General features: G+C 56.1%; 1 protein-coding gene across 1 annotated transcript in view; it reads left to right on the top strand.

Moving 5' to 3' along the window:
• tnrc6c2 (trinucleotide repeat containing adaptor 6C2) overlaps positions 1-24,441 on the top strand; it is a 51,574-nt gene that overhangs the window by 20,488 nt on the left and 6,645 nt on the right. The window contains exons 4-21 of the mRNA XM_084685939.1: positions 1,323-1,715; positions 9,324-11,975; positions 13,371-13,574; positions 13,882-14,063; positions 14,186-14,263; positions 15,949-16,006; positions 16,142-16,284; positions 16,523-16,696; positions 17,635-17,787; positions 19,005-19,124; positions 19,440-19,523; positions 19,980-20,292; positions 20,446-20,589; positions 20,971-21,162; positions 21,351-21,500; positions 22,454-22,675; positions 23,211-23,284; positions 24,298-24,437. Coding sequence (XP_084542065.1) covers positions 1,323-1,715; positions 9,324-11,975; positions 13,371-13,574; positions 13,882-14,063; positions 14,186-14,263; positions 15,949-16,006; positions 16,142-16,284; positions 16,523-16,696; positions 17,635-17,787; positions 19,005-19,124; positions 19,440-19,523; positions 19,980-20,292; positions 20,446-20,589; positions 20,971-21,162; positions 21,351-21,500; positions 22,454-22,675; positions 23,211-23,284; positions 24,298-24,437 — 5,476 coding nt within the window. The remainder of the gene's footprint in view (positions 1-1,322; positions 1,716-9,323; positions 11,976-13,370; positions 13,575-13,881; positions 14,064-14,185; positions 14,264-15,948; positions 16,007-16,141; positions 16,285-16,522; positions 16,697-17,634; positions 17,788-19,004; positions 19,125-19,439; positions 19,524-19,979; positions 20,293-20,445; positions 20,590-20,970; positions 21,163-21,350; positions 21,501-22,453; positions 22,676-23,210; positions 23,285-24,297; positions 24,438-24,441) is intronic.

The raw sequence follows: 24,441 nt of genomic DNA, 5'->3' as shown, positions 1-24,441 counted from the left end.
ATGTTGCACCCCACGCCACGGTGTCTGCTGGAGCGAACGACCGAAGGCTGCGCTCATGTCCTCGGTCAACAGATTCCGGGTGTTTCCGGGTACACCTGCTGCTGTTTGAGCCCCCCGTTGTGTGTGAGGTGTGACTGAGCGCCTGGTGGCCCCCTGAAGGCCACAGCTCCCCAGCAGAGAGAGAAGCCTCCGGGTATTATTACCATTTGGACAAGGTTTTGGGGCCAGGCCACAAACCTGATTAGGACAGCATATGTGCTTTGTGCACCAGCAATGCTGCATAGGGCAGACCCAGCAGACTTGCTCTGTGATTTGGAAGACACACACACGCCTCTGTTCCATATGTGGGTCATGAGGCTGCGGCTCTGCTGTTCCCTGGTGGGGTGAGAATTGTCGGCGAGTTGCTAATCTGCAACTCTTTCTCAGGCACTCCATGCACAAACCGCTTCCTGAGGGCCCCCCCTTTTCTCTCTCTCTCTGCCTCTCTCTCTCTGCCTCTCTCTCTCTCTCTCTCTCTCTCTGCCTCTCTCTCTGCCTCTCTCTCTCTCTCTCTCTCTCTCTCTCACTCTCTCTCTGCCTCTCTCTCTCTGCCTCTCTCTCTGCCTCTCTCTCTCTTACTCTCTCTCTCTCTCTCTCTCTCTCTCTCTCTCTCTCTCTCTCTGCCTCTCTCTCTCTCACCAGCCCTCTCTCACTCTATCTGAAGGGGATTGTCATCCCAGTCTGTGTTGCAACTGGCAGCAATGTTAAGGTCATGACCTCTAGAGTGAGAGAATCTTTTATTTATGTATTTATTCATATTTTTTTTTTTGGGGGGGGGGGATTAGGGGCTCTACTCCACTCACCCGGATGGCCCTAAGCTAGCTAAAGCTAATCTGCTTTGCTGCTGCTCCCAGCCTGCTAATGCCACAGAGGCTGACGCACAGTCAGTCCTACAGCTTCTCTCTCTCTCTCTCTCTCTCTCTCTCTCTCTCTCGCTCTCTCGCTCGCTCTCTCTCGGAAACAGCAGACAAGAATGCTAGGGTCGAGGGAAAGGTGAGGTGAGCAGCAGGGATGTGTGTGTGTGTGTGTGTGTGTGTTCCGACAGACACAACCTGCCCTCATGTGGAGTGTGCCTGGCTCACCCTGGGCACAGAGTAGAATCGTGCTGGGTTGTTTCGGTCAGATCAATTGACTTTCCCCTTTGTAATTTTCCCCCCCCCCCCCCTTTAAATTGGTGTCTGATCATGTCCGACCGATGAGTAACTGCTCCACTGTGGTGTCGTGGAGGACGAAGCCCTCCCGCCTTAACACCCTGCCTCCCCCTGTGTGTCCTGTCTCCCCAGTGCCAGAACCTGCTAAACCCGGCCCCCTCCTCCACCACCACCACCCCAGCGCCAACCCCTCACACCCCCCCGCCACCTCCACGGGCGCCAACGGCGGCAATGGCAAGCGCACCCTCCCCGGTGCCCACCAGACGCCGTCAGCCCAGCAGCAGCAGAGCCAGCCTTCCTCCTCCTCCTCCTCAGGCCCCCGCTACCCGCCCCGAGAGGTGCCCCCTCGCTTTCGCCAGCAAGAGCACAAGCAGCTGCTGAAGAGGGGACAGCCCCTGCCCACAGGCGCCCTCAGCGCCCTCACCCTCCCCGCCCCGCCCGCAGGCTCCTCCCCTTCGCAGGAGGCCACGCCCTCTCGGAGCTCCGCCTCCTCGTCCTCCGGCCCGGGCAAAAAACGCCACTCAGGTGAGCTCCTCTTCCTCCTCCCTGCCAACCTGCCCCCCCCCCCTCGCTGTGTTTCTGTCTCTATAGGTTCCTTTGGTTCCAAACTCTCCGTGGATTCAAAACTGTAAAATGGGTCTTTAAGGCGAGGTTTTGTTCTAGTGGACCTGGAACACAGCCATACTGGTAGAACCCAGTCTAAACAGTACCTCTGGGGACTAGGGGACCGCGAAGAACGTTCTGGTTTGCTATCTGGTCCTAGGTAGGGACTGTGGTGGGCGGAAACGGCGTTTGGAGGGCCAGCACCGTGGTTGGGAAATAAAGAAGGGAAATACAGCCGCTTGTTAGCCACTGAAAACTCTCCACACAAGTGCACACACACACACACACACAAACACAGACACGCACTCAAACACACTCTCTCACAGTCAGACCTAGGCTGCCCACAGTTGCTTTTTAATGAACTCACAAGTGGGCCGGCAGAGCCGTGGAGAGAAGGGGCGCTCCGACCCAGCTTTGCCCGGGGGTGGGGGGGTGAGGGGGCTTCTGTCGACATGCCCGTCTTGTTTGTGCGAGTCTCAGTGTGTTGACAAAAGGCGTCCCTTGAGTAAACAGCTCGCGGCATTTTTTGGTTGTTGTTTTTCTAAGTGTTCTCTCCTGTGTCTTCCAGCCGGGAGTCGAGAGAGCTGTTGAAGCAGTCAAGTGTTTCCACACAACAACAATGGAGTGTGTGTGTGTGTGTTTCTCAGCAGTAGCTGCTCCTAGATAGCCAGAATGACACAGGGGATGCAAATATGGCCACACCCCCTCTTCCCTACGTGCACACGCACATCGAGCCTAGGGCTGCCGGTGCGACAGTGGTCGACATCTTAGTCGGGCTGTCTTTGTGTCGGGAGCATCGCCGCGGCATGTTTGCAGCTCTCTCTCTCTCTCTCTCTCTCACCCTCTCTCTCTCACACACACACGGTCACCTCCCAGTGTTGACCGAGACAGCGGGCAGGCGCTGTGTAAACAGCGCTGCGGCCACGACATCAGACCACAGCTCTGAGGAGTAGAAGTGTTGCACTCTACTGGACTCTACTGTCTACTCTAGCGGAGGATTCTCGCACTTGGCGGTGTTGGCATAATGGCTGCTTGGGCTTGGCACTTCTCTCCAGGTCTCCCATGGGGCACCTCCGCTCCACAACATCCCCAGGCAAGAGAGCCCGAGGCTGGGTACAGCTCCCTCTGTCCCTCCCCTCTTCCATTCCTCCTTCTGGCTCGACAAAGTGGTTCCTCATTTCCCAGTGGATGTGGTCGTATATAAATAAGCTACAACCACAGCTTAACCACACAAGATGTGTGTGTGTGTGTGTGTGTGTATACACGCTTCTGGTGGTAGCTGTGGGGGTCGTCCAGGGCCATCCGAGGTCATGGGTTTCCGAGTCAGTGAGGTCACAGGAAGCTGGCGGTGGCGTGGTCCGACCGGAGGGCTGGCCCCTGTCTGTCCTGGCCCAGTTGTGTCCTCTCTGATCTGTGTCTGCCCTGAAGGCCAGCTGCCTCAGACACTACGAGAGCACACGCACGTCATTCCCCTCCCCCACCCCCACCCTCAAGTCCACGAGACACGACCCCCCGCTCCTCCGCCGCCCCACTTATGCATATATGTGATTCAGACACACACACACACACACACAACCCCCACGTCTGTCTGCATCCACCCCTCTTTAAGGGGGGCCCTCTAACCCTGCCCCCCATCCTCCCCTCACCTCCATCCCCCCAGCTGATGGGCTTTCAGACAGTCTGGAGTGGCAGGTGTTGGAGTGGGGGTCTGCGAGGGGCCAGACCAGAGCCAGGCTGCAGACTAGACTCCTGTCTGTGGGAAACTGCAGGCCAGCAGCTGTTTTTTGTGGCCCTTTTGGAGTCTCACTGGGGCACGCAGCCAGAAAGCATGCTGTGGGCTGTTCTTAGCAATGCTAGCCCGCTCATACGTGCAATGCTAGCGCCTCTCATATTAGCCCCACTCTATTAGCAATGCTAGCCCTCTCATATTAGCCCCACTCTATTAGCAATGCTAGCGCCTCTCATATTAGCCCCAATCTATTAGCAATGCTAGCCCTCTCATATTAGCCCCACTCTATTAGCAATGCTAGCCCTCTCATATTAGCCCCACTCTATTAGCAATGCTAGCCCTCTCATATTAGCCCCATTCTATGAACATGCCAAAGGTGTGGTTTGAGCATGTTACCCTTAATCACCATGATCAAATGTTCATCTTTTTATGTATTTATCTGGCCATTGGACTTCCTTAAAGCCTGTAATGGTGTGTTGCTATTTCCAGCCTCAGAAACCATTGTTTCAATGGCCTGTGAAGGAATGAAACATCGTATCGTCAGCTTGTTGTCTGTCAAGATGAAAGCACCAGATTGGGAGAGAAATCTGGTCCTAATCGCAACAGCTCTAACTAGAGCTTCCTCGCGCGTGGCATCTGGGGGGGTGGAAGGGGGGGGGGGGAGAGAAGAGGCGGTTTCAAGGGTGCCCCAAGAGGGCGCGGGAGAAAACGGCAGCTTTCACACACACGCAGACATACACATGCGTGCAAACATCTACACATGCACGCTCGCAGCGACACACACACACACAGCCCCCTACTCCCCCAGTGGCTTAATTAGTCCAGGCTGTGCAAGGGAAACAGGAGAAGCCACGATGGTCTCTCTCTCCTTTTCTCTCAACGGGGGAACACAGACATGAAGGATGAGGTTTTAAACCTCTCTTGTGGCTCGCTCTCTGTCTCTTTTCTCTCTCTGTCTTTCGCTCGTTTCGCCTATCGTCACCCTCTCGGTATCCGTGAAACCCGTGTAGCCCTTTTAAACCGACCCGGGACCGGAACTCGCCGGAAAGAGGGGTGGGTTTGGGGGGGGGGGGGTCTATTTGGAGGACAAAAGGGGAACTAAGCGACTGGGCTTGCAAACATCGTGTTACATCACCAGGGTTTTCTTTTCTGTCTCCCCCCCCCACCCCTTGTTCTTTGGGCCCAGTGAAAGCCTGTTGAAAAGCCAGAGAATAATAGCGTCAGGTTGAGTCTGGGGTGGTGTGAGGCTGTGGGTACCGGGCTGGAGGCTAAATGCTAGCCCACGTCACTCTGGCCCCTCTCGTCTCTCCTCATGCCAGCCCTCGCTCTCTCTCTCTCTCTCTCTCTCTCTCTCTGCTTGTCTCTTTCTTCTCTGCTGCCAGGGCCAGTGCCAACCTCCACTCCCCCCCCCACCACCTCGCTCTCTCTACGTCTCACTCTCTGTTTCGCTCCTCCGTCACCCTGCTTCTCGTTTGCAGCCGAAATGGGGGCGGCGTGCTCTTGGCTACCTGCCCGCGCCCACGGTTAGCGGCAGCCTCATTATCGCCTGCTCATCTCCAGCTTGTTTTCCTCTCTGCCTCAGCCTCACCGCTTCATTGTTTGGGCTGAGAAGCGCAGGTTTTTTTTTTCCGTTTAAGTCTGCACGCGGGGCATTCGATTTTGCCGCTCTGTGAAATGTAGCGCGTGCACGCGGCGAGGTAACGCGACACAAAGCCGTCTCGTTCTCGGTCGCCCCCGGGCGAGAACTCCCCACAGAGACTCTCTTGTTTTTATTTTTGTCCTCGTTCGACAGGGAACACAATCAAAGACCGCCTTCCTAATTGCAGCCCGAAGGGGGAGCTGCTAGCCAGGCATTACTGACGCTCAAAACGCCCCCCAAATGTTTTCCTTCCCCTGTTCCCCCCCCCCCCCCCGTATTTTTCTGCACGGTTGGTGTTACCTCGCTGCAGTCTCTCCCCTGGCTTCACCCACGCCTCTCCACGTCAAACTCTGTAGACTCACCAGCGTGTACCAGACGAGAGAAAGCAAGACGGGTCGAGGAAAATACAAGGCGGTCAAAGCGTGGGCTTGCGCCAACACACACACACACACAATACACACTGTCAAAGTAGACGCACGCCCATCCAGCAGACACACACACACACTACACGACAGCCAGCAGCAGTGTCCTGGTGTGTGTTGCTCTGTGGTTCCGATGCTGAGCGAAAGGTAGAAGTCAGCGCTCTGCGTTTCACCTAGCTCCTCGCACCACGGCCACACCGGTGTGACACCTCAGGTACTCTCTCTCTCTCTCTCTCTCTCTCCTTCTGTCTGTCTATCTCCTTGTCTGTGGCTTATTTAGTTTTGCTTCGAGTATCCGTGACAGCGATGCTAAAAGAGAAAGGGGGGAGGGGGGAGGGGGCTGCACTTTTTCAGTAGTGTGATTCATTTATCATGCAACCTATTTTTATGCCCTTTGCAGAAAGGGAGGGGAAAAAAGCATGCTAGTGAGACTGCGAGAGGGGGAGAGGAGAAAGCAAAGGAAGAGATTTTTTTTTCCTCCTGCAGTCTGCAGCCTCAGTGCTCTTGGCTAGGTTTCAGGTCTGATAAAATGGCGTCCCTTACTGCACAATACTCAGAGCGAGAGAGAGAGAGAAGCGGAGAGAGGGAGAAGCGGAGAGAGGGAGAAGCGGAGAGAGGGAGGGAAAACGAGAGGAAGGGAAAACGAGAGGAAGGGTGGAAGGAGGACGAGGCACTGAAAGTGCTGGCGTTGCTTCCCCTCCTCGAACGAGAATTTTTTTTAAAAAAAATTAACAAAAACTAAGAACAGGAGGCGACCACTGGAACGACACGTGGGATCGATCGTCTGCGGCGCCCTCTCCGATTTTAGAGTTGCGAGGGGACGCGCGCCACAAACGAACGCCCCTGACACTCTCGCGGAACCAGCCGTGGCTACGAAGAGGTTGCGAAAGACCCGGTCACACAGCTGCGTCGGAACCCGACCCGCCAACACAAACACGGAAACAGCCTCCCCGAGCCTCCCCTCGTGTTTGGACCCGATCCCCCTCACGCGGGGTTACACGGCTGCAGACCCTCACGCCGCTCGAAGCTCTTGTGGCAGCGAGCAGGGCGCTGGCCCGCGAGCACGTATATCACCATCCGTCCCCTGGTCGCCGGAAACCCGCGAAAAATATCCTCGTGGGTTTTGGGAGCGAACGCGTTTCCGAGGGAGGGACCACTGCAGCAAAAAGGAGCAAGAGCTCTTGGTCTAAAATGCCCCTGGTGTTCCAGAACCGAGGCTGTTCCTGAGGAGTGAGGAATGCGCACTCGGTGAGACATTCAGCTCGATGGCCCAGAGTTTTCCCCGAGATGACGACCTTTCTCGACGACCCGTTTTATAGTTTTGGTCGTGCAGCGAGGAGGAGTTTTTAGTTCATGAGAATAGAAGTTGGGGTAGGCCAGGTGCCTGGGGAGGGATTTTATAGTGGGGCAGCGTTAGTGGCTTTGTGGTTTGGCATGGTAGCTTTGAACATTCTCGTACACAGCTACATACTGATTGTGTGTGTGTGTGTGTGTGAGATACACACTGACATACACACACATGCACACGACGACCCCGCGCGATAAGCCTGCCTGGGGAGAGGAGATAAGTGTGTGTGTGGAGGGGAAAATTGCTTTGGGAGAGACTGGAGATCTGAAAAGGCAGCACAGCATCTCAGAGGGTGTGAGCTTCAGACGGCTAGATGCTCTCCTTGTTTCGCCGCCGATTGTTTTCGACCGAGGCCTTCATCTGTGATGGATGTCGCTCTCATTATGTAAATGACAGAGGCGTCTGTGATGGAAGGGAATATCAACGTAATAGGAGGTAAGAAATCAATAAACTCTGCGCCTCGGTATTTTCAGGCCCCGTATTTGACACACCAGTGTCGAAATCCAACAAAGGACAGTTGTAGAGAGTCTTCTAGAATTTAATTATAAGGTGTGCCATAGAAAGTAAGGCCAGTTATTTTATGCTTGTTCTTTGTGGAGAGAAGATGACTGGATAGGCTTATGGATTATCAGGAAGACCAGTGCCTCTTCCATTAAAAGTACCCTTCCTTTATCTATTGGGGAAAGGGATGAAACCGATATCCCAACCTATATCTTTCATTAAAACGTATATCTCTCTCTTTTTTGTCTAGCGCATAAGCCCGTTTTCTCGATCTTGCATTAAAACTGATCTCAGTCTCTCGTGGGAGACGGCATTGCCTCAAAGTCGGTCTGGTATTAGTGTGCCTACAGGCTAGGGAGAACAGCACTTCTCCACAGCTAACTAGGCTACCTATTAAACACCATAGCCTGGCTTGGAATACTGAATCAATACCCTCTCCTCTCCCCCACTAGCATTAATAAGGTCATTGATTAGCTGCCTCTCATTGATTGATTACCACCTTCTGGCCTAGAATCAACCTATTATTAGTTCTCTCCCCTCTGGGTTTCTTGTGTGCTTCTCTTAGTGGGATTAGTAAATCTGTTGAAGGCTTGAGCCAGGCCTCTGTCTTGGTTTGGAAAACCACAGGCCTCTCTCACCTCTTATTGTCTGTGTATGTATTTTTATCAATGAGGGAACACAATTAAGGCGCAAGAACAGGCTTCTGCATATTATGAAGCGTTTTGGGGCCTGGGCAATTTTGGGGTATTTCTGTAGCAAAGTAAAAAATAATTGGAATTGAAAAGATGATATATATATATATTTTTTTTTTTTATGGATACTCGCTATTCCTCAGTGAATCAAAGTTAGTGTGAGTGCGTGTGTGAACGCCTGTGTGACAGTTTGAGTGCGTCCGCGTGTGTGTGACAGTATGTGTGTGCGTGTGTGTGTGCGTGTGCGTGTGGTGTGCAGCAGAGGCCGTCAGACGGCAGGTCCTGGCTCTGGGCTGGGCCGCTGGAGCGTAGGACGTGATGGATGGGGAGCGGTCCAGGGCTCATTCCAATAAATGAGCAGCGTTCCACTCGGGCTTCCCTTCACAGCCACAGTCAGGGGAGCCAGGATGGAGACTGATGGGCCTCTCAGAGCAGGAGAGGAGAGGGGTGGGGAGGAGAGGGGTGGGGAGGAGACGGTGGGGGGAGACAGTGGGGAGGAGAGGGGTGGGGAGGAGAGGGGTGGGGAGGAGAGGGGTGGGGAGGAGACGGTGGGGGGAGACGGTGGGGGGAGACGGTGGGGGGAGACAGTGGGGAGGAGAGGGGTGGGGAGGAGAGGGGTGGGGAGGGGTGGGAAGGAGAGGAGAGGGAGGGGAGGAAAGGTGTCTGCCTGTGGGGGTGGGGTGATACGGACAGAGAAACTAGATGGGGAAGGGGGGGGCGGAGGATGTCGGGGAGGTGGGGCGAGAGAGCGGGATGTGTCAGAGCAGGGAAGTGAGGGAGAGCAGAAGGGAGGGGGTAAAGCAGCCACCCCTCCCTGCTGCCCACCACCGCGTGAGCGCACCAAAGCAAGGATATATGGATGTGGCGAAGCTGATATGACATGCAGCTCGCCTGGCTGTGCATCCTGATTACACTGGGGAGGGGGGGAGGAGGGGGCGGTGGAGGAGGGGGCGGGGGAGCCGTCTCCTAGCGCCCGCCGGCCAGCTCACCACTAATGTAACCAACCAAGGAGATACAATTGGTTCCCACAGCCCCGGGTACTCTATTGGATGTTTCTGTGTCTCAAGTCTAACCTAGTCTCTCTTTTCCCCTTTTTTGTTTTTCCACCTCTTCCTCTTCCGCTCTCCTCTCTACCTCTCTCCTACCATTTCTTTCTCCAACCCCCGCCCCGCCCCCCCCCCCCCCCCTTGTCTCTCCAGACCAGTCCCCCCAGAGTGGCCTCGGTGCCCAGTATGAGAATCCCCACTGGGGAGCTCTACCACCACCCAACAACAGCAGCAGCAACAGTCCCAGCGAAACCTCCAGCGGCTGGGATCCAGTGATCATCGACGGCAGCGACACGGACGCCTGGCCCTCCATCAGCCGCAGCAGCGCCGACGGCCGCCCGGCGCCACCAGAATGCCCCTCTGTCACTAGCGACGGCACCCTGAACGCCAGCGCCACCGCCGACACCTCCACCTCCACCACCAGCAGCAGCAGGAACATGAGCATGGCCACGGGGGCTGCCAGCCAGCAGGCCCACTACCCCTCCTCTCTCAAGGCTAATGCTAACGCTAGCATGATGGCGGGCCCCGGAGCCGCCGTGGGCAGCAGGGGCTGGGGCCCCGAGGGGAAGCCCGAAGGCCTGGGGATGAGTGGGGGCCGCGCCGGGGCTCCCAGCTGGAACTCGGCACCCAACTTCAACCTGAACCTAAACCCCAACGCCAACCCCTCCGCCTGGCCCGCGCTGGGCCACGAGGCGGGCGGGATGGGCAACGCCGGCTCTGGCTCGTCCAACCCCCAGTCGATGCAGCCCGGGATGTGCGGGAGCCAGGCGGGCAATGGCATGGGGAGCGGCGGAGACGGCGGCGGGGGAGGGAACTCCTGGGGCGGCATGATGAGCCCCGACAACCCCTCCCCGAACTCGAATGCGTCTTTCAACATGGAGCCGTCCAGCCTCAACGCGGACGGACCGCACCACCACGCCAAACAGCAGCCCAACGCGGAGCCCATGAGCCCCATCCACGGCCTGCCCGGATGGGGGGGCCAGTCCCCCACTGAGTCCTCGCAGCTCAACGGGGACACGGGCAGCTCCGTCTGGGGCAACGGGGACTCCAAGACCTCCGGCAACAACGACTCCTCCTCCAAGGACTCCGGCTGGGACTCTGCCCCCTCCGGAGGCCTCTCGGCCTGGGGCCGCGGGGGAGGTGGGGGCGGCGGAACAGGAGGAGGCTGGGGAGACTGGGGGAAGCCGGCCGGCAGCGGCGGGAACAACGAGTCCAAAGGCTGGGACTCGCCGTCCGACAACGCCGGAGCGGACCAATCTCTGAGCTCCTGGGGCCAGCAGCCCGGCACGGCCCCGGCCAGCGATGGCAGCGGGGGCAGCAGCGAGGGCCACGGACACAGGAGGGAGAGGTCCTCCAGCATGGACGTCCAGCCCCCACCCCTGCCCCCCCGCCAGGACCTGGACCCCAGGGTGCTCTGCAACACAGGCTGGGGCCAGACCCCCGTCCGCCAGCACACCGTCTGGGAGATGGAGGAGGCAGCCGCCGCCGCGGCCGCCGCCGCCTCCACGGAGCGCAAGAGCTCCAACGGCGGCATCGCCGACACCTGGGGCAGCCCCAACGGAGCCTCCTCCTGCGGACCCCCGCCGCCCACCAACGGCGGGCCCAGCAACCCCAACATGGGAGCCCCACAGCGGCCGGGCTCCGGGGGCAAGAGCGACAACCAGGGTGGGTCCTCCTCAGGCTGGGGAGGACCTCCGCCGCCTCAGCAGACCCAGTCCGGATGGGGAGAGCCGGCCCCGGGCAGCAAGGCTCCCAACGGCACCGGCGGAGGCTGGGGAGAGCCCATGCCTTGCGGGCCCAGCGCCACCAACAACGGCCCCAAGAACGGACCTCAGTCCTGGGGCTCCTCGGAGGACAAGTCTCCCACCTGGGAGGACGGGCCAGGGAAGCCCCAAAGCCAGACATGGGGAGAGGGGCCCAAGGCCTCCCAGGGCTGGGGCAACGCCAGCGGAGGCTCCAACAGCTCCAGCGGAGGAGGCGAGTGGGGAGAACCTGCCGAGGCGAAGAAAAACTGCTCGTCCAGCAGCATGTGGGAGGGAGAGAACGGAGGAGGAGGAGGAGGAGGAGGTGGCGGAGGATGGAAGGACAGCCCGAGAGGGAACAATGGAAACGGAGGTTGGGGAAAGCCATCCCCTGCCGTAGGAGGGAACTGGGGGGAAACCCCACGCCCCAGCGGCCCTGCGCCCGGCTGGGGGGGCAAGCCCCAAGAAGCACCCAACGGCGGTAGTGGCAGTGGAGGAGGAATGGGTTCCTGGGGAGGCCCCGCCTCCGTGAAGCAGAGCTCCAACTGGGGGGGAGGAGGATCAGGCGGATCTGGAGGATCTGGTGGATCAGGAGGAGGAGGGAAACAGGACCCTGGCATGGAGCCCACGGGCTGGGAAGAGCCCTCCCCTCCCTCCATCCGCCGCAAGATGGAGATCGACGACGGCACGTCCACCTGGGGCGACCCCGACGCCTACAACAAGACCGTCAACATGTGGGACAAGAACAACCCCAACGGTCACCCGGGGAACAACCATCCGCCGCCCACCAAGAACGGAGGAGGAGGAGGAGGAGGAGGAGGAGGAGGAGGAGGAGGAGGAGGAGGAGGCATGGGAACCAACGCCAACAGCAACCATCACTCCGTCCCCCCCGGCAACAACAACAACCACCATCACCACCACCACCACCACCACCACCATCCGCACCATGGCCAGCCCCCACCAACACACTCCCAGCACCACGGCAACAACAATGGCTCGCCAAATACAGTGGCTCCACACCAGGGAGGGGCCCCCCAGGGGAGACCCCCCCTGGCCAATCCAGGTGAGGCACGCCCCCCCCCACACACACACACACACACACACACAGCCATGTCTGATGACACGATGTCCTACGCTAAGTGTCTAATCGTCCGCGTCATCTATATTTCGCATTCCATTCAAATTTCTTTCCACTAAATTAAGCACGACAACAAGTATTCTGTGACCTCAAAACCCAGATGCCTTACGGAATGTCCTCCTAAACTGTTAGCAGACATTAGGTATGGCTTTGTTGAAAAGCCTAGCCTCGAGGCGATTCAGCCCCGGCATCCTTCTTTCAAGACAAAGGGCATGCATGCATACCACAGCACGATGTCTCGGGGCTGAACACAGACGAGGGGCTGCAGCTCCCCCTGTTGTCCTGCACGGCGTACTGCAGTCTCACTCATCATTTAGGAGTCCCACGACACAAACACACACACACACAGGGCCTATTATGTGCCGGTCCATCTAAGACAGAGGGAGAGAGAGGAGAGGAGAGAGAGGAGAGGAGAGGAGAGGAGAGGAGAGAGAGGAGAGGAGAGAGAGGAGAGAGAGAGGGGAGAGAGGAGAGAGAGAGAGAGAGAGAGAGAGAGAGAGAGAGAGAGAGAGAGAGAGAGAGAGAGAGAGAGAGAGAGAGGGAGGGAGAGAGACTGGGTGTGGGCCAGGAGTTAAACCGACATGGCTGCTGCCGCTGCCATCCTTCTCCTGGGCAGACTGGGCATGCGAAGGGCCTCTGCTGTCTCCACTGCCATGAGAGCAGGGCTATATTTAGCCCCTCTCTCTCCCTGGCACAGAGTCAACCCTCAGCCTGCCTCCCTGATTAACATGTCAGTACAGCTCTGTGGTGTCGGCGACTTGAGGCTAAGCGGAGAGAAGGCGGGGCCTTTCGGTTGGTGGCGGGGAGCGGACGGGAGGAATCCTCCCGCCTCGAGGCACCGTGGGGTTGGGCACTTAGCTAGGCTGCTGCAGGAAAAGGATTCACCGTGTGCTGGATATGTACGAGTAGATGTAAAAGGTAGCTTGATTCGAATGCTTTTTTAAAAAAATTTATTCCACTGATGATCCGCCGCGTTAACTGTCGGCACCGTGTGTGTGTATGAAATGATGTCAGATCATGAAATAAAGCTGACGAAGTCAGGTTTTAGGGAGTCAGGTGGCTGAGCGGTTAGGGGAGTGGGCTAGTTATCCAAAGGTTGCTGGTTCGATTCCCGGCCGTGCGAAATGACGTGTCTTTGGGCAAGGCACTTCACCCTACTTGCCTCGGGGGGGGGGAACGTCCCTGTACTTACTGTAAGTCGCTCTGGATAAGAGCGTCTGCTAAATGACTAAATGTTTTCAGACCTTAAGATGTCTGGTGGTCAGATTCTAACCACGTCCCTTGTCCCCTCCCCCCCCCCCCCCTCTTCTCCTCCTCCAGGCTGGGGAGAGCTGCCCAGCTCCCAGCCCAAGTCAGAGTCAGCCTGGGGGGAGCCCGCCACCCCGTCTGCCTCTGTGGACAACGGCACCTCTGCGTGGGGCAAGCCCCCGGGGGGCGTGGGGAGCTGGGGGGACGGGGGCCACGAGCCCTCTGGACCCTACGGCAGGAGCAACGGGCCCCCCGTGTCTGCGCCCTGCAAGCCAGGTAAACGACCTGCGCACACGACACCAGCGGAGGACACCGCCTGTATGGATGTTGTTTACCCACAAACCTTTGTTGCTGTCCATCGTTTTCCATGGTGGTTTTCGTCCCCGTTTTCAAATCGTGGTTCCACAATACTTTCTTGACGGGGAGGACAGTCTAGATTATCGAACGACAACACTGCCCCCAGGTGGTTTGTTCTGTGAACTGCATGTCCTTAAAAAATGCACTGTTAGAGGCTGCCATGACTGGATTAAGCCAGCCCGGCTCCCAAATGACTTGATCTGTTGTCTGCCGTCCCACACTCAAGGTCCGCTCCACCGTCCCCCGGCCCCCAAACCTATGCAAGATGGCTGGGGCGGCGCAGGCGAGGAGATGGACATGCCGTCTGGCCAATGGGACGCCGACAACGGGGACATGTGGAGCAGCCCCGCCTCCCAGGAGAGCAGCTCCTCCTCCTGGGGCAACCAGCCCAAGAAGGGCCCGCCAAAGGTCAGAGGTCACCCACACAGGACGTACATGCATGAATCCAGTGCTTTTTTTCCTCTCGACTTGGTCGTCACGGCTACTTGTCACTGTGTTGGCTGGTCTGATTATCTCCTGTGTTGGTTCAGGGGAAGATGCCCTCCAAGCCAGACGAGGCCTGGATTATGAACCGCCTCATCAAGCAGCTCACCGACATGGGCTTCCCGGTAGGAGCACACTCACAGACTGACACACACAGACTCACACACTGACTCAGACACACTGACTCAGACACACTGACTCAGACACACTGACTCAGACACACTGACTCAGACACACTGACTCAGACACACTGACTCAGACACACTGACTCAGACACACTGACTCAGACACACTGACTCAGACACACTGACTCACACACACACTGACTCAGACACAGACTCAGACACAGACTCACACACAGACTCACACACAGACTCAGACACACTGACTCAGACACACTGACTCAGACACACTGACTCAGACACACTGACTCAGACACACACTGACTCAGACACACACTGACTCAGACACACTGACTCAGACACACACTGACTCAGACACACACTGACTCAGACACACACTGACTCAGACACACTGACTCAGACACACTGACTCAGACACACTGACTCAGACACACTGACTCAGACACACTGACTCAGACACACTGACTCAGACACACTGACTCAGACACACTGACTCAGACACACTGACTCAGACACACTGACTCAGACACACTGACTCAGACACACTGACTCACACACACACTGACTCAGACACACACTGACTCACACACACACTGACTCACACACACACTGACTCACACACACACTGACTCAGACACACTGACTCAGACACACTGACTCAGACACACTGACTCAGACACACTGACTCAGACACACTGACTCACACACACTGACTCACACACACTGACTCACACACACACTAACTCACACACACTGACTCACACACACTGACTCAGACACATACTGACTCAGACACACACTGACTCAGACACACACTGACTCAGACACACACTGACTCAGACACACTGACTCAGACACACTGACTCAGACACACTGACTCAGACACACTGACTCAGACACACTGACTCAGACACACTGACTCAGACACACTGACTCAGACACACTGACTCAGACACACTGACTCAGACACACTGACTCAGACACACTGACTCAGACACACTGACTCAGACACACTGACTCAGACACACTGACTCACACACACACTGACTCAGACACACACTGACTCACACACACACTGACTCACACACACACTGACTCACACACACACTGACTCAGACACACTGACTCAGACACACTGACTCAGACACACTGACTCAGACACACTGACTCACACACACTGACTCACACACACTGACTCACACACACACTAACTCACACACACTGACTCACACACACTGACTCAGACACATACTGACTCAGACACACACTGACTCAGACACACACTGACTCAGACACACACTGACTCAGACACACTGACTCAGACACACTGACTCAGACACACTGACTCAGACACACTGACTCACACACACACTGACTCAGACACACTGACTCAGACACACTGACTCAGACACACTGACTCAGACACACTGACTCACAGACACACTAACTCACAGACACACTAACTCACAGACACACTGACTCAGACACACTGACTCAGACACACACTGACTCAGACACACACTGACTCAGACACACACTGACTCAGACACACACTGACTCACTGACACACACTAACTCACACACACACTGACTCACTGACACACACTCACACACTCGTTGTGTTCTGTCGTTAGCCACTTGTCACTAAGCGCTGCACGTTGTTACAGAGGGACCCTGCAGAGGAGGCTTTGAAGAGCAACAACATGAATCTGGACCAGGCCATGAGTAAGTCTGTGTTGGGGTGTATCTGCTGATGTGTTTGTGTGTGTGAGTTGGTCTGTGTGTGTGTTTGTGCTAGTGTGTGTGAGTAGGTCTGTGTGTGTTCTGTCAGCGTAACGCGGGCCCCTCTCCCCCCTGCAGGCGCTCTGCTGGAGAAGAAGACTGAGCTGGATAAGAGAGGCATGGGCATGGCCGACTACAACAACGGCATGAACAAGCCCTTACTGTGCCGCCCCCAAGCCCTCTCCAAAGACCCCTCCGACCGCAGCCCCTTCCTGGACAAGGTAAGCTCACGGAACATTCCAGAGAGCTCCATTGGCTTATCGACAAGCACGGTAGTGAGGCTAACCCATGTACGATAGCAGGAAGTTGAAGAAAACTAAACCTCTCCCACTTTTCTCTCTCTCTCTCTCTCTCTCTCTCTTGCCCTCTCTCTCTTTCTCTCTGTCCCCCCCTTTCTCTGTCTACCCCCCCCTCTCTCTCTCTCTCTCGCCCCCCCGCTCTCTCTCTCTCCCTCTCCAGGACGGTGTTATGTCAGATGACGCCCCCTCCTCACCGTTTATGCCTTCTCCCAGCCTGAAGCTCCCCTCCATGGGCGGTGGCAGTCTGCAGTCTGCACTGCAGGGTCAGGGCCTGGGCCTGGGCATGGGCCTGGGCTCACAGGGGCTGGCCATGCAAAACTTGAACAACAGACAGGTACACACACACACACACACACACACACTTGTGTAACTCAATCACAGACGAGGGGTGGGTAGAAATAGGCACGCACACTCACAAGCATATCTGTTTCAGGTAGCGAAACCGAAAAACCCACAAGCACCAAACAAAAAACATTTGCATGCACACACACACGCACGCGCACGCACTTCTATTACTAGCTCCCATTTGCTGAAACGGATCTCAGCGAGGTTGTATTGAATGCTCAGTCCTTGAAAACCCATAAAGAGGGAACATCGTCTGGGTTTGTTAGAACACTGTTGAATGGATGGGACCTCTACCTTGAGCGAGAAGTGGTCTCTTGTGCACGCACACAAACAGCCCTTCATTGGCATCCAGTACAGCCAATGAATTCAGATCCGTGCACAAGTACTCAGGATGCCACAATGGAATGCTTGTTGAGGTCGACACCTTTTCAACGTGTTTTTTTTAAGGACGACACGACATTCAGTATCCCGCATCCATTCGACACGAGGCCCAAACACGCACGTCATCAAATGAAGAACTCGATACTCCTGACTAATAGCGCCCGTCTGGGGATCAGAGCTGTCTAGAATCTGTTCCGCTTTGTTTACTCAATACATTTACATGACATAACATTGAGTCACTTAGCAGACGCTTTTATCCAGATCGACGTACAGTAAGTACAGGGACATTCCCCCGAGGCAAGTTGGGGCAAAGTGCCTTGGACGACGTCATTTTTTGCATAGCCGGGAATCAAACCAGCAACCTTCTGACTACTAGCCCGATTCCCTAACCACTCAGCCACCTGACTCCACTGATACTAATACTGCTTTGCCTCGGAGCGCTTAATGATAGTGCTTCCTAGTTCTAACGATGTAAATGTGTGTGTGTGTGTGTGTGTGAACGGTGTGTGTGTGTGACGGCCTGTTTGTGTGTGTGTGTGTGCGTAGATGCAGAGTGGAATGTTTGGCAGTAGCGGAGCAGCACAAGGCCGTCCCATGCAGCAGCAGCAGCAGCAGCAGTCTCCCCAGCCATCAGTGCCACCTCTCAGCTCCTCCCAGCCTAGTCTACGAGCTCAAGTGCCTCAGTTACTCTCCCCTCAGGTACGCGCACGAGGGGTGGAACGGGCACACAAATTCGTACCGAACCGTACGGTGCGGGCGTCACGGTTCGGTGCATGAAATGACACTAAAATAAATCAAACTCGCGTGCCAATTAATGCATATAATGCGTAACTACTGTTACTGTTAGGGAGGTTATCTGAAGAAGGCAGGGCGAAAGGAGGCACGACAACGGAAAGGAGTTTGACTTTGGTTTATTAGTCGAGTATCCGGATCAAACAATCAGTTCAAGACAAACTGATGACCTGAGTGAAAACGTATGTCTCTCAGCCATGCTTAAATACATGAGATGGACAGTACAGATATAGAATGCACAGAATTGCTTCCTTAACGGGTCTTCAGTGGCCAGTACACTGAGACACTAGAGCATTCAGCAGCTGAGGTGGTCGTTAATTACGTTCAAGTCCCAGTTCGTACATGATTGGCCTCACAGTCTCTAACTGTCTGGGCTGTGTGCTATATTCTGCTCAGTGGAAGCCTCACTGCAGGACCTCTCGACCTTACAGATACTCAGGCTGACGTAATCAAATACACAAAAAAAAGAGTAAAATAAGCAGTGCTTTTACTGTCCGTTCACTGCGGATGACAAGCGAAAAACTCACCTCTGCACTTCGATCCTGTATTCTTCAACATGTACGTTGACAAGCACAACTCATTACACCAGCTATTTTAAGCGTAATCCCAGCTAAATTCAAGTCAAAAGGACAACAGCGGTGTCTGCCGATATCACGGAGTTGAGGAATTTCTCCAAGCTCGATTTTATTTAAAAAAATTAGTTAATAGTAAGAGGAAGGTTTATGCCTACAGTGCTTAACCAGATACACATACAAATAGAGCCCAAAAAATCACTGACGCCAATCGGAATTTACATGTCATCTCCAATGTGCCCGTATAGAGGAACCTGGTTTGTTTTGCTGTTCCCTCCATTGTACCGAACTCGAACCAAACCGTGATGTCTGAACCGCGGTATGAACCGAACCGTGACGTCAGTGTACCATGTTTGGCTCCCATGCCGCCGCATGCGGGAACTCACAAGCGTCTGGTTAAATCTGGTGGTGCTGCCGTGGCGTGTTTGAAAGTGATTGTGACAGGCGCCCCCCTCTCTCTGTCTCTCTCTCTGTCTCTCTCTCTCTCTCTCTCTCTCTCTCTCTCTCTCTCTCTGTTTCTCTCTCTCTCTTTCTCTCTCTCTTTGCCTCCAGGTTCAAGCACAGCTCTTGCAGTTTGCAGCAAAAAACATTGGTCTGAACCCTGCACTTTTAACCTCACCAATTAACCCTCAACAAATGACCCTGTTGTACCAACTTCAGCAACTGCAAATGGTGAGTCTCCGCCCTGTGTTGGCTCCTCTAGAGCAGCCCTGCTGCTGCTCGTGCTAGCGAGAGAGTGCCCCGTGTCATGGCAACCCGAGGGGGGGGCACACACTAGTCATGGTGTGGACGATGTGGATGACTCATCGCGCTCGTCTTTTTCCTCCCCTTTCTCGCTCTCTGTCTCTCTCTCTCTCTCTAACCCCCCTCTCTTCTTCTCTCCTCCTCTCTCACCTTCTCTCGCTCTCTCTCTCTTTCCCTCTCTCTCTTCCAATATCTCTCCCTCCCTCTCTGTCTATCCCTCTCCCTCCCCCTCTCTCTCCCCAGGCGTACCAGCGTTTACAAATCCAGCAGCAGATGATGCAGGCTCAGCGCAACGTCTCCGGCCCCATCAGACAACAAGAGCAACAAGTGAGTCCCAACTCCACATCCCAGCATGCATCAGCACCACGGTCCACGGTCTCTGCAGTCCTAACCTCGCGGCCGTCGACAAGACTGCGTTTTCCCACCGTTCCTCTATGGTGACACATCTGTTTAAGTCCCGCCGCGACCATATATGGATCTTGTCGGCGGATGGTGCCAGAGAGACGAGACCGAGGAAGGGAAACACAGATGTTTTTGTACATTTGCGCGAGCTGCTTTTTGAGGAAGTCGCTTGAGGTTGTTTGACACGTGTCAGCATTGTTAGTGAAACGTTTTCTCAAAGGAAACCAAAAAAAAGAAGGGTTTGTTGCCCGTATTTACTGATGGTGAGGCAAGTTTGAGCCTTGTGGAGCTCGTCTCTGTCTTTTTTCCCTGCGTCTCTCTCTCTTTCTCTTCTAAATATCTCCTCTCCATCATCCCCTCCCTTCGTCTCCCTCCCTCCAGGTTGCACGTACAATCAACAACATGCAGCAGCAGATCCAGCAGCACCAGCGCCAGCTCTACCAGGCCCTGCTGATGAAGCAGCAGCCCTCCTCCTCCCACCCGGGCCTGCACCCCGCCTCCTCCGCCTCCTCCTCCGGCCTGCACCACCCCTCCTCCTCCTCCGGCCTGCACTCCTCCTCTGGCCCCGCCGCCGGCAAATCAGCCCTGGACTCGTTCTCGGGCCACTCCCAGGCCTCGCTCCAGGGCCTCTCCGACCTGCAAACCAAAGACACTTTGCAGTCGTCACCCAACTCCTACAGCCACTACCCCCTCTGTGAGTGCCGAAAGGGGGAAGAACGTGACACACACACACACACACCTTTTGTAGCTTCTACCTACAGTGGGTTTTTCCACTCTCGACAGTTGTGTGGAACGCTGATGTCGTTTCCTCCCTCTCTCTCTCCCCCCCCCCCCTTCCTCTTTGTAGCCGGACTCAATCCAAACATGAATGTATGTATGGAGGTGGGGGGCCTGTCCATGAAGGACCAGCCCCAGTCCCGCCTCTCCCAGTGGACGCACCCCAACTCCATGGACAACGCCTCGCACATGGAGACCAACCTCAACAAGCACGGTAGGGGGACAGGCCCGCCTCCCAGCGGACGTCAGTCACAGGGCGTGGCGACGTCGGACACGTGGCATGTCTCGATTCCGCCACATTCACGCCCGGCGCGTTTGGGCCCGAGGCGCGTGACAAACCCTGTCAACTGTCGTCTCGCAGTGCGCTTCCAACAGCCAAGCGTGTCAACGGTTCGCCGACATGCTTGGCTGTCACGGTGCAGATCGGAATGTTTTTACTTCACTCTCTTTTGTTTTGGCACAAACATGCGAAAGCGAGCAGCTATTTTCCGACCCGATTGCTCACGGTGTCGCCAGTGTACCTGACCAGCTGCAGCGGTGACACACCGGCTGTGTCTGTCCCCCTAAGTGTCGTCCTTTCTTCCGTTCTTAACAGGTGCCATTTCCTCAGCCTCCAACCTGGGCCCCCCGGGGGGGAAGCCCTCGATGGATGACTCGTACAGCCCCTACGGTCTGATGTCCAGCTCTGACTCCCCCACCAGCCCCCACCAACCCCCCGACAGCTGGGGCCAGGCCAAGAGCCCCAACGACAAGATCTCCAACGGGACCAACATCACCTGGCCTCCCGGTAGGACGGCCTCACGGCGACACTGTTGGGGTGTTAGGGCTCATGTACTTCAGATACGAATACTGAGCCAAATAGCATGGATGTATGGGCCTTTGTTTTTTGTTTTCCCCTCCTTCATCCTACTCCTCACTGAGACTTTGAATGCACGGTCAGTAGGGCTAACTGGGTTCTTTCTGGTCTTCCGTCAGAGTTCTGTCCGGGGGTGCCCTGGAAGGGCCTGCAGAACATCGACCCGGAGAACGACCCCAACATGACCCCGGGCAGCGTCCCCAGCGGGCCCACCATCAACACCAACATCCAGGACGTCAACCGCTACCTGCTCCGGGACCGCGGCGGAGGTGAGTGGGCGGGCTCTCAGACTAACACTCTGGGGGGGGGTGTGTGTGTGTGAGAGAGAGAGAGAGTTGAACAGGGAGTCATGTTTGTCCCCCACCCCATTTATGTAATCATTGACGACGACGAAAAAAGGACAACCCCTTCGTTCACCCACCTTGTGCAGTTTGAACTGAAAAGCGTCAATCTTTCTGCTTCTTCAGCATGTTCTCCATTGAGACTGGCCCTCTTGTGTTGATACCATGTTTTTCTATATCCTTGTCTCTTCCCCCCCCCCCACTCCCTCTGGCCTTAACACTGGACCACCACCACGCTAGGCTCCTCCCCCACGCCCTCTCCCAGCGGCCCCCCAGCCAGCGACTGGCCCGTCACTGGCTACACTAGCTCGTTCAGCCTCTCCTCCCCGGAGGGAGAGAGAGCAGGTACACGCCCACAGCCCCTCCCCCCCCCCCCCCAGACCCTCAGCCCCCCCCCCCCCCCCCCTAGACCCTCAGCCCCCCCCCCCCCCCCCCAGACCCTCAGCCCCCCCCCCCCAGACCCTCAGCCCCCTAGTCTGACAACCCTTCTCGACCCTACTGTGGCTCAGCCCCCTCTCTCCTGTGTGTGTGAATCCCCTTGGTTGACGCTCCCCTCGTCCTCAGCACCCTCCTTGTACGGCGGCCACCCTTTGTCGCGTCTTGTTCACAGAGGGCACCCGGTGATGTCCTCATCTGCCCCCTGTGAGGAAGCTCGGCCCTCCAAACGAGGCCACTGGCGCATTCTAAGAACCGTCGACCACTGCCGCCCGAATACACGGAGACAGTGTTCATCAAGTTGCGATATGACACCTCGTGTTGTGTGACACTTGATGAGCCAGACGGGGCGAATGTACACGCCATCCTCGACAGGCTATCAACCAGAGCTGTTCTAACTGGACTGTGGTGGCTAAAGTTCTGCTTCTACTCCCTCCATCCCTCAGGTAAGCTGTCAGACATGAAGTCCACCTGGTCCCCGGGCCCCGTGTCCCACGGCCAGGCCTCCCTGTCCCACGAGCTTTGGAAGGTGCCCCAGGGGCCGCGCAACACCGCCGCCGCCCCCTCCAGGCCCCCGCCGGGCCTCACCAACACCAAGCCCCCCTCCTCCACCTGGGGGGGCAACTCCCTGGGGCTGGCCCAGGGCTGGAGCAACTCCTACACGTCAGGTGAGCGCTCCGGGTTCACCTCCCAGCCCGGCCACTCCCACACGGTGTTTTTAAACCTGGTTCCGAATCTTGAATCATTTATAAGATCCTCGCGGGGTTGTGTGGAATGCTCTTAAAGCACAATGTTATTGTAAACTGCATCCTGATTTACAAGAAGTAGCGTGGTCGCGCGGTATTGCTCTGATGGCAGTACTGCGATGAACAGAAGTGGTTTAGGTGTGGCTCGATTCTGCTTCACTTTCTTCTCGGTGGAGCGTCTCACACGCGCGTGGTTAGACACGCCTGTCTCCTGTCAAACTGACATATTGAGGTTTAACCCTGCACACGTACCAGTCAGAGAAGCACACGACAGCTGAGAGAGACTTTTTTTTAATAAAAATGTTTATAATATCTCCAGAGATGGAGGAAAAAAAAGTACAGAAAATTATGGAAATAGATGGCTAATATATGCTTACATAAAAATACATGATTTTTGAAATGTGCTAATCGATGTGCATCGCGAGAAGACAATCAATCCTGTGTTTTCCCCCTCCAGAGGGCACCACCTGGAGCACAGACAGCTCCAACCGGACCAGCAGCTGGCTGGTGCTGAGGAACCTGACCCCACAGGTGGGTACAGCTGTGTGGGGAGAGAGGGACAGAGGAGGGGGAGGAATAGAGAGGGAGAGAAAGACAGAGGGGGAGGAAGAGGGATGGGAAGAGAGAGGGACAGAGGTGAGGGAGAGAGGGGAAGGGAGAGGGATAGAGGGAGAAAAGCAGGGGGAGAGAGAGGGACAGAGGAGGGGGAGGAATAGAGAGGGAGAGAAAGACAGAGGGGGAGGAAGAGGGATGGGAAGGGAGAGGGATAGAGGTGAGGGAGAGAGAGAGGGGAAGGGAGAGGGTGGGACGGAGGAATAGAGAGGGACAGGGATAGAGGGAGAAAAGCAGGGAGAGGGACAGAAAGGGAGAGGAGGAGAGCGAGGGACAGGGGAGGGAGAGAGAGGGAAGAGGGATGGGAAGAGAAAGGGACAGAGGTGAGGGAGAGGGGAGGGGGAGGAATAGAGGGAGAAAAGCAGGGGGAGAGGGACAGAGGGTGGGGGAGCGACAAAGGTGAGGGAGAGAGAGGGACAGAGGGGAGGGAGGAATAGACAGAGGGAGGGGGAGAGAGGGAGAGACGGGGAGGAAGAGGGACAGAAGGAGAGACAGAGGTGAGGGGGAGGAATAGACAGAGGAGGGGGAGGAAGAGGGATGGGAAGAGAGAGGGACAGAGGTGAGGGAGAGAGGGGAAGGGAGGGACGGGAGGAATAGAGAGGGACAGAAGAGGGAGGGGAGGGGGAGAGACAGGGGAGGGAGGGAGAAAGAGGGATAGAGGTGAGGGAAGGGGGACAAAGGGAGGGGGAGAGAGAGAGGGAGGGGACTCTACTGGGGTACAGGGGCTGTCACTGAAGCTTCAGTCTCATAACAAGTGTTAAAAACACAATATCTTGCACAAACAAAGACAAAAAATATACACAACCACATCCAGAATAACACTTTCAGAAGTGTGATCCCCCACCCCCCCCCCCCAAAAAAAAAAAGTAAAAACAAATGTTCTTTTCAACAAACGTTCATCCATTTCCTCTCCCCCGCCTCTCGGTTTCCAGATCGACGGCTCCACTCTGCGCACGCTGTGCATGCAGCACGGCCCCCTCATCACATTCCACCTCAACCTGACCCAGGGTAACGCCTTGGTGCGCTACAGCTCCAAGGAGGAGGCCGCCAAGGCCCAGAAGTCCCTGCACATGTAA

Source organism: Hypomesus nipponensis, chromosome 21, assembly GCF_054491055.1.
Source record: "Hypomesus nipponensis isolate SF chromosome 21, ASM5449105v1, whole genome shotgun sequence".
In the NCBI taxonomy this organism is placed as follows: domain Eukaryota; kingdom Metazoa; phylum Chordata; class Actinopteri; order Osmeriformes; family Osmeridae; genus Hypomesus; species Hypomesus nipponensis.
This window is presented reverse-complemented; position numbering and strand designations above follow the sequence as displayed.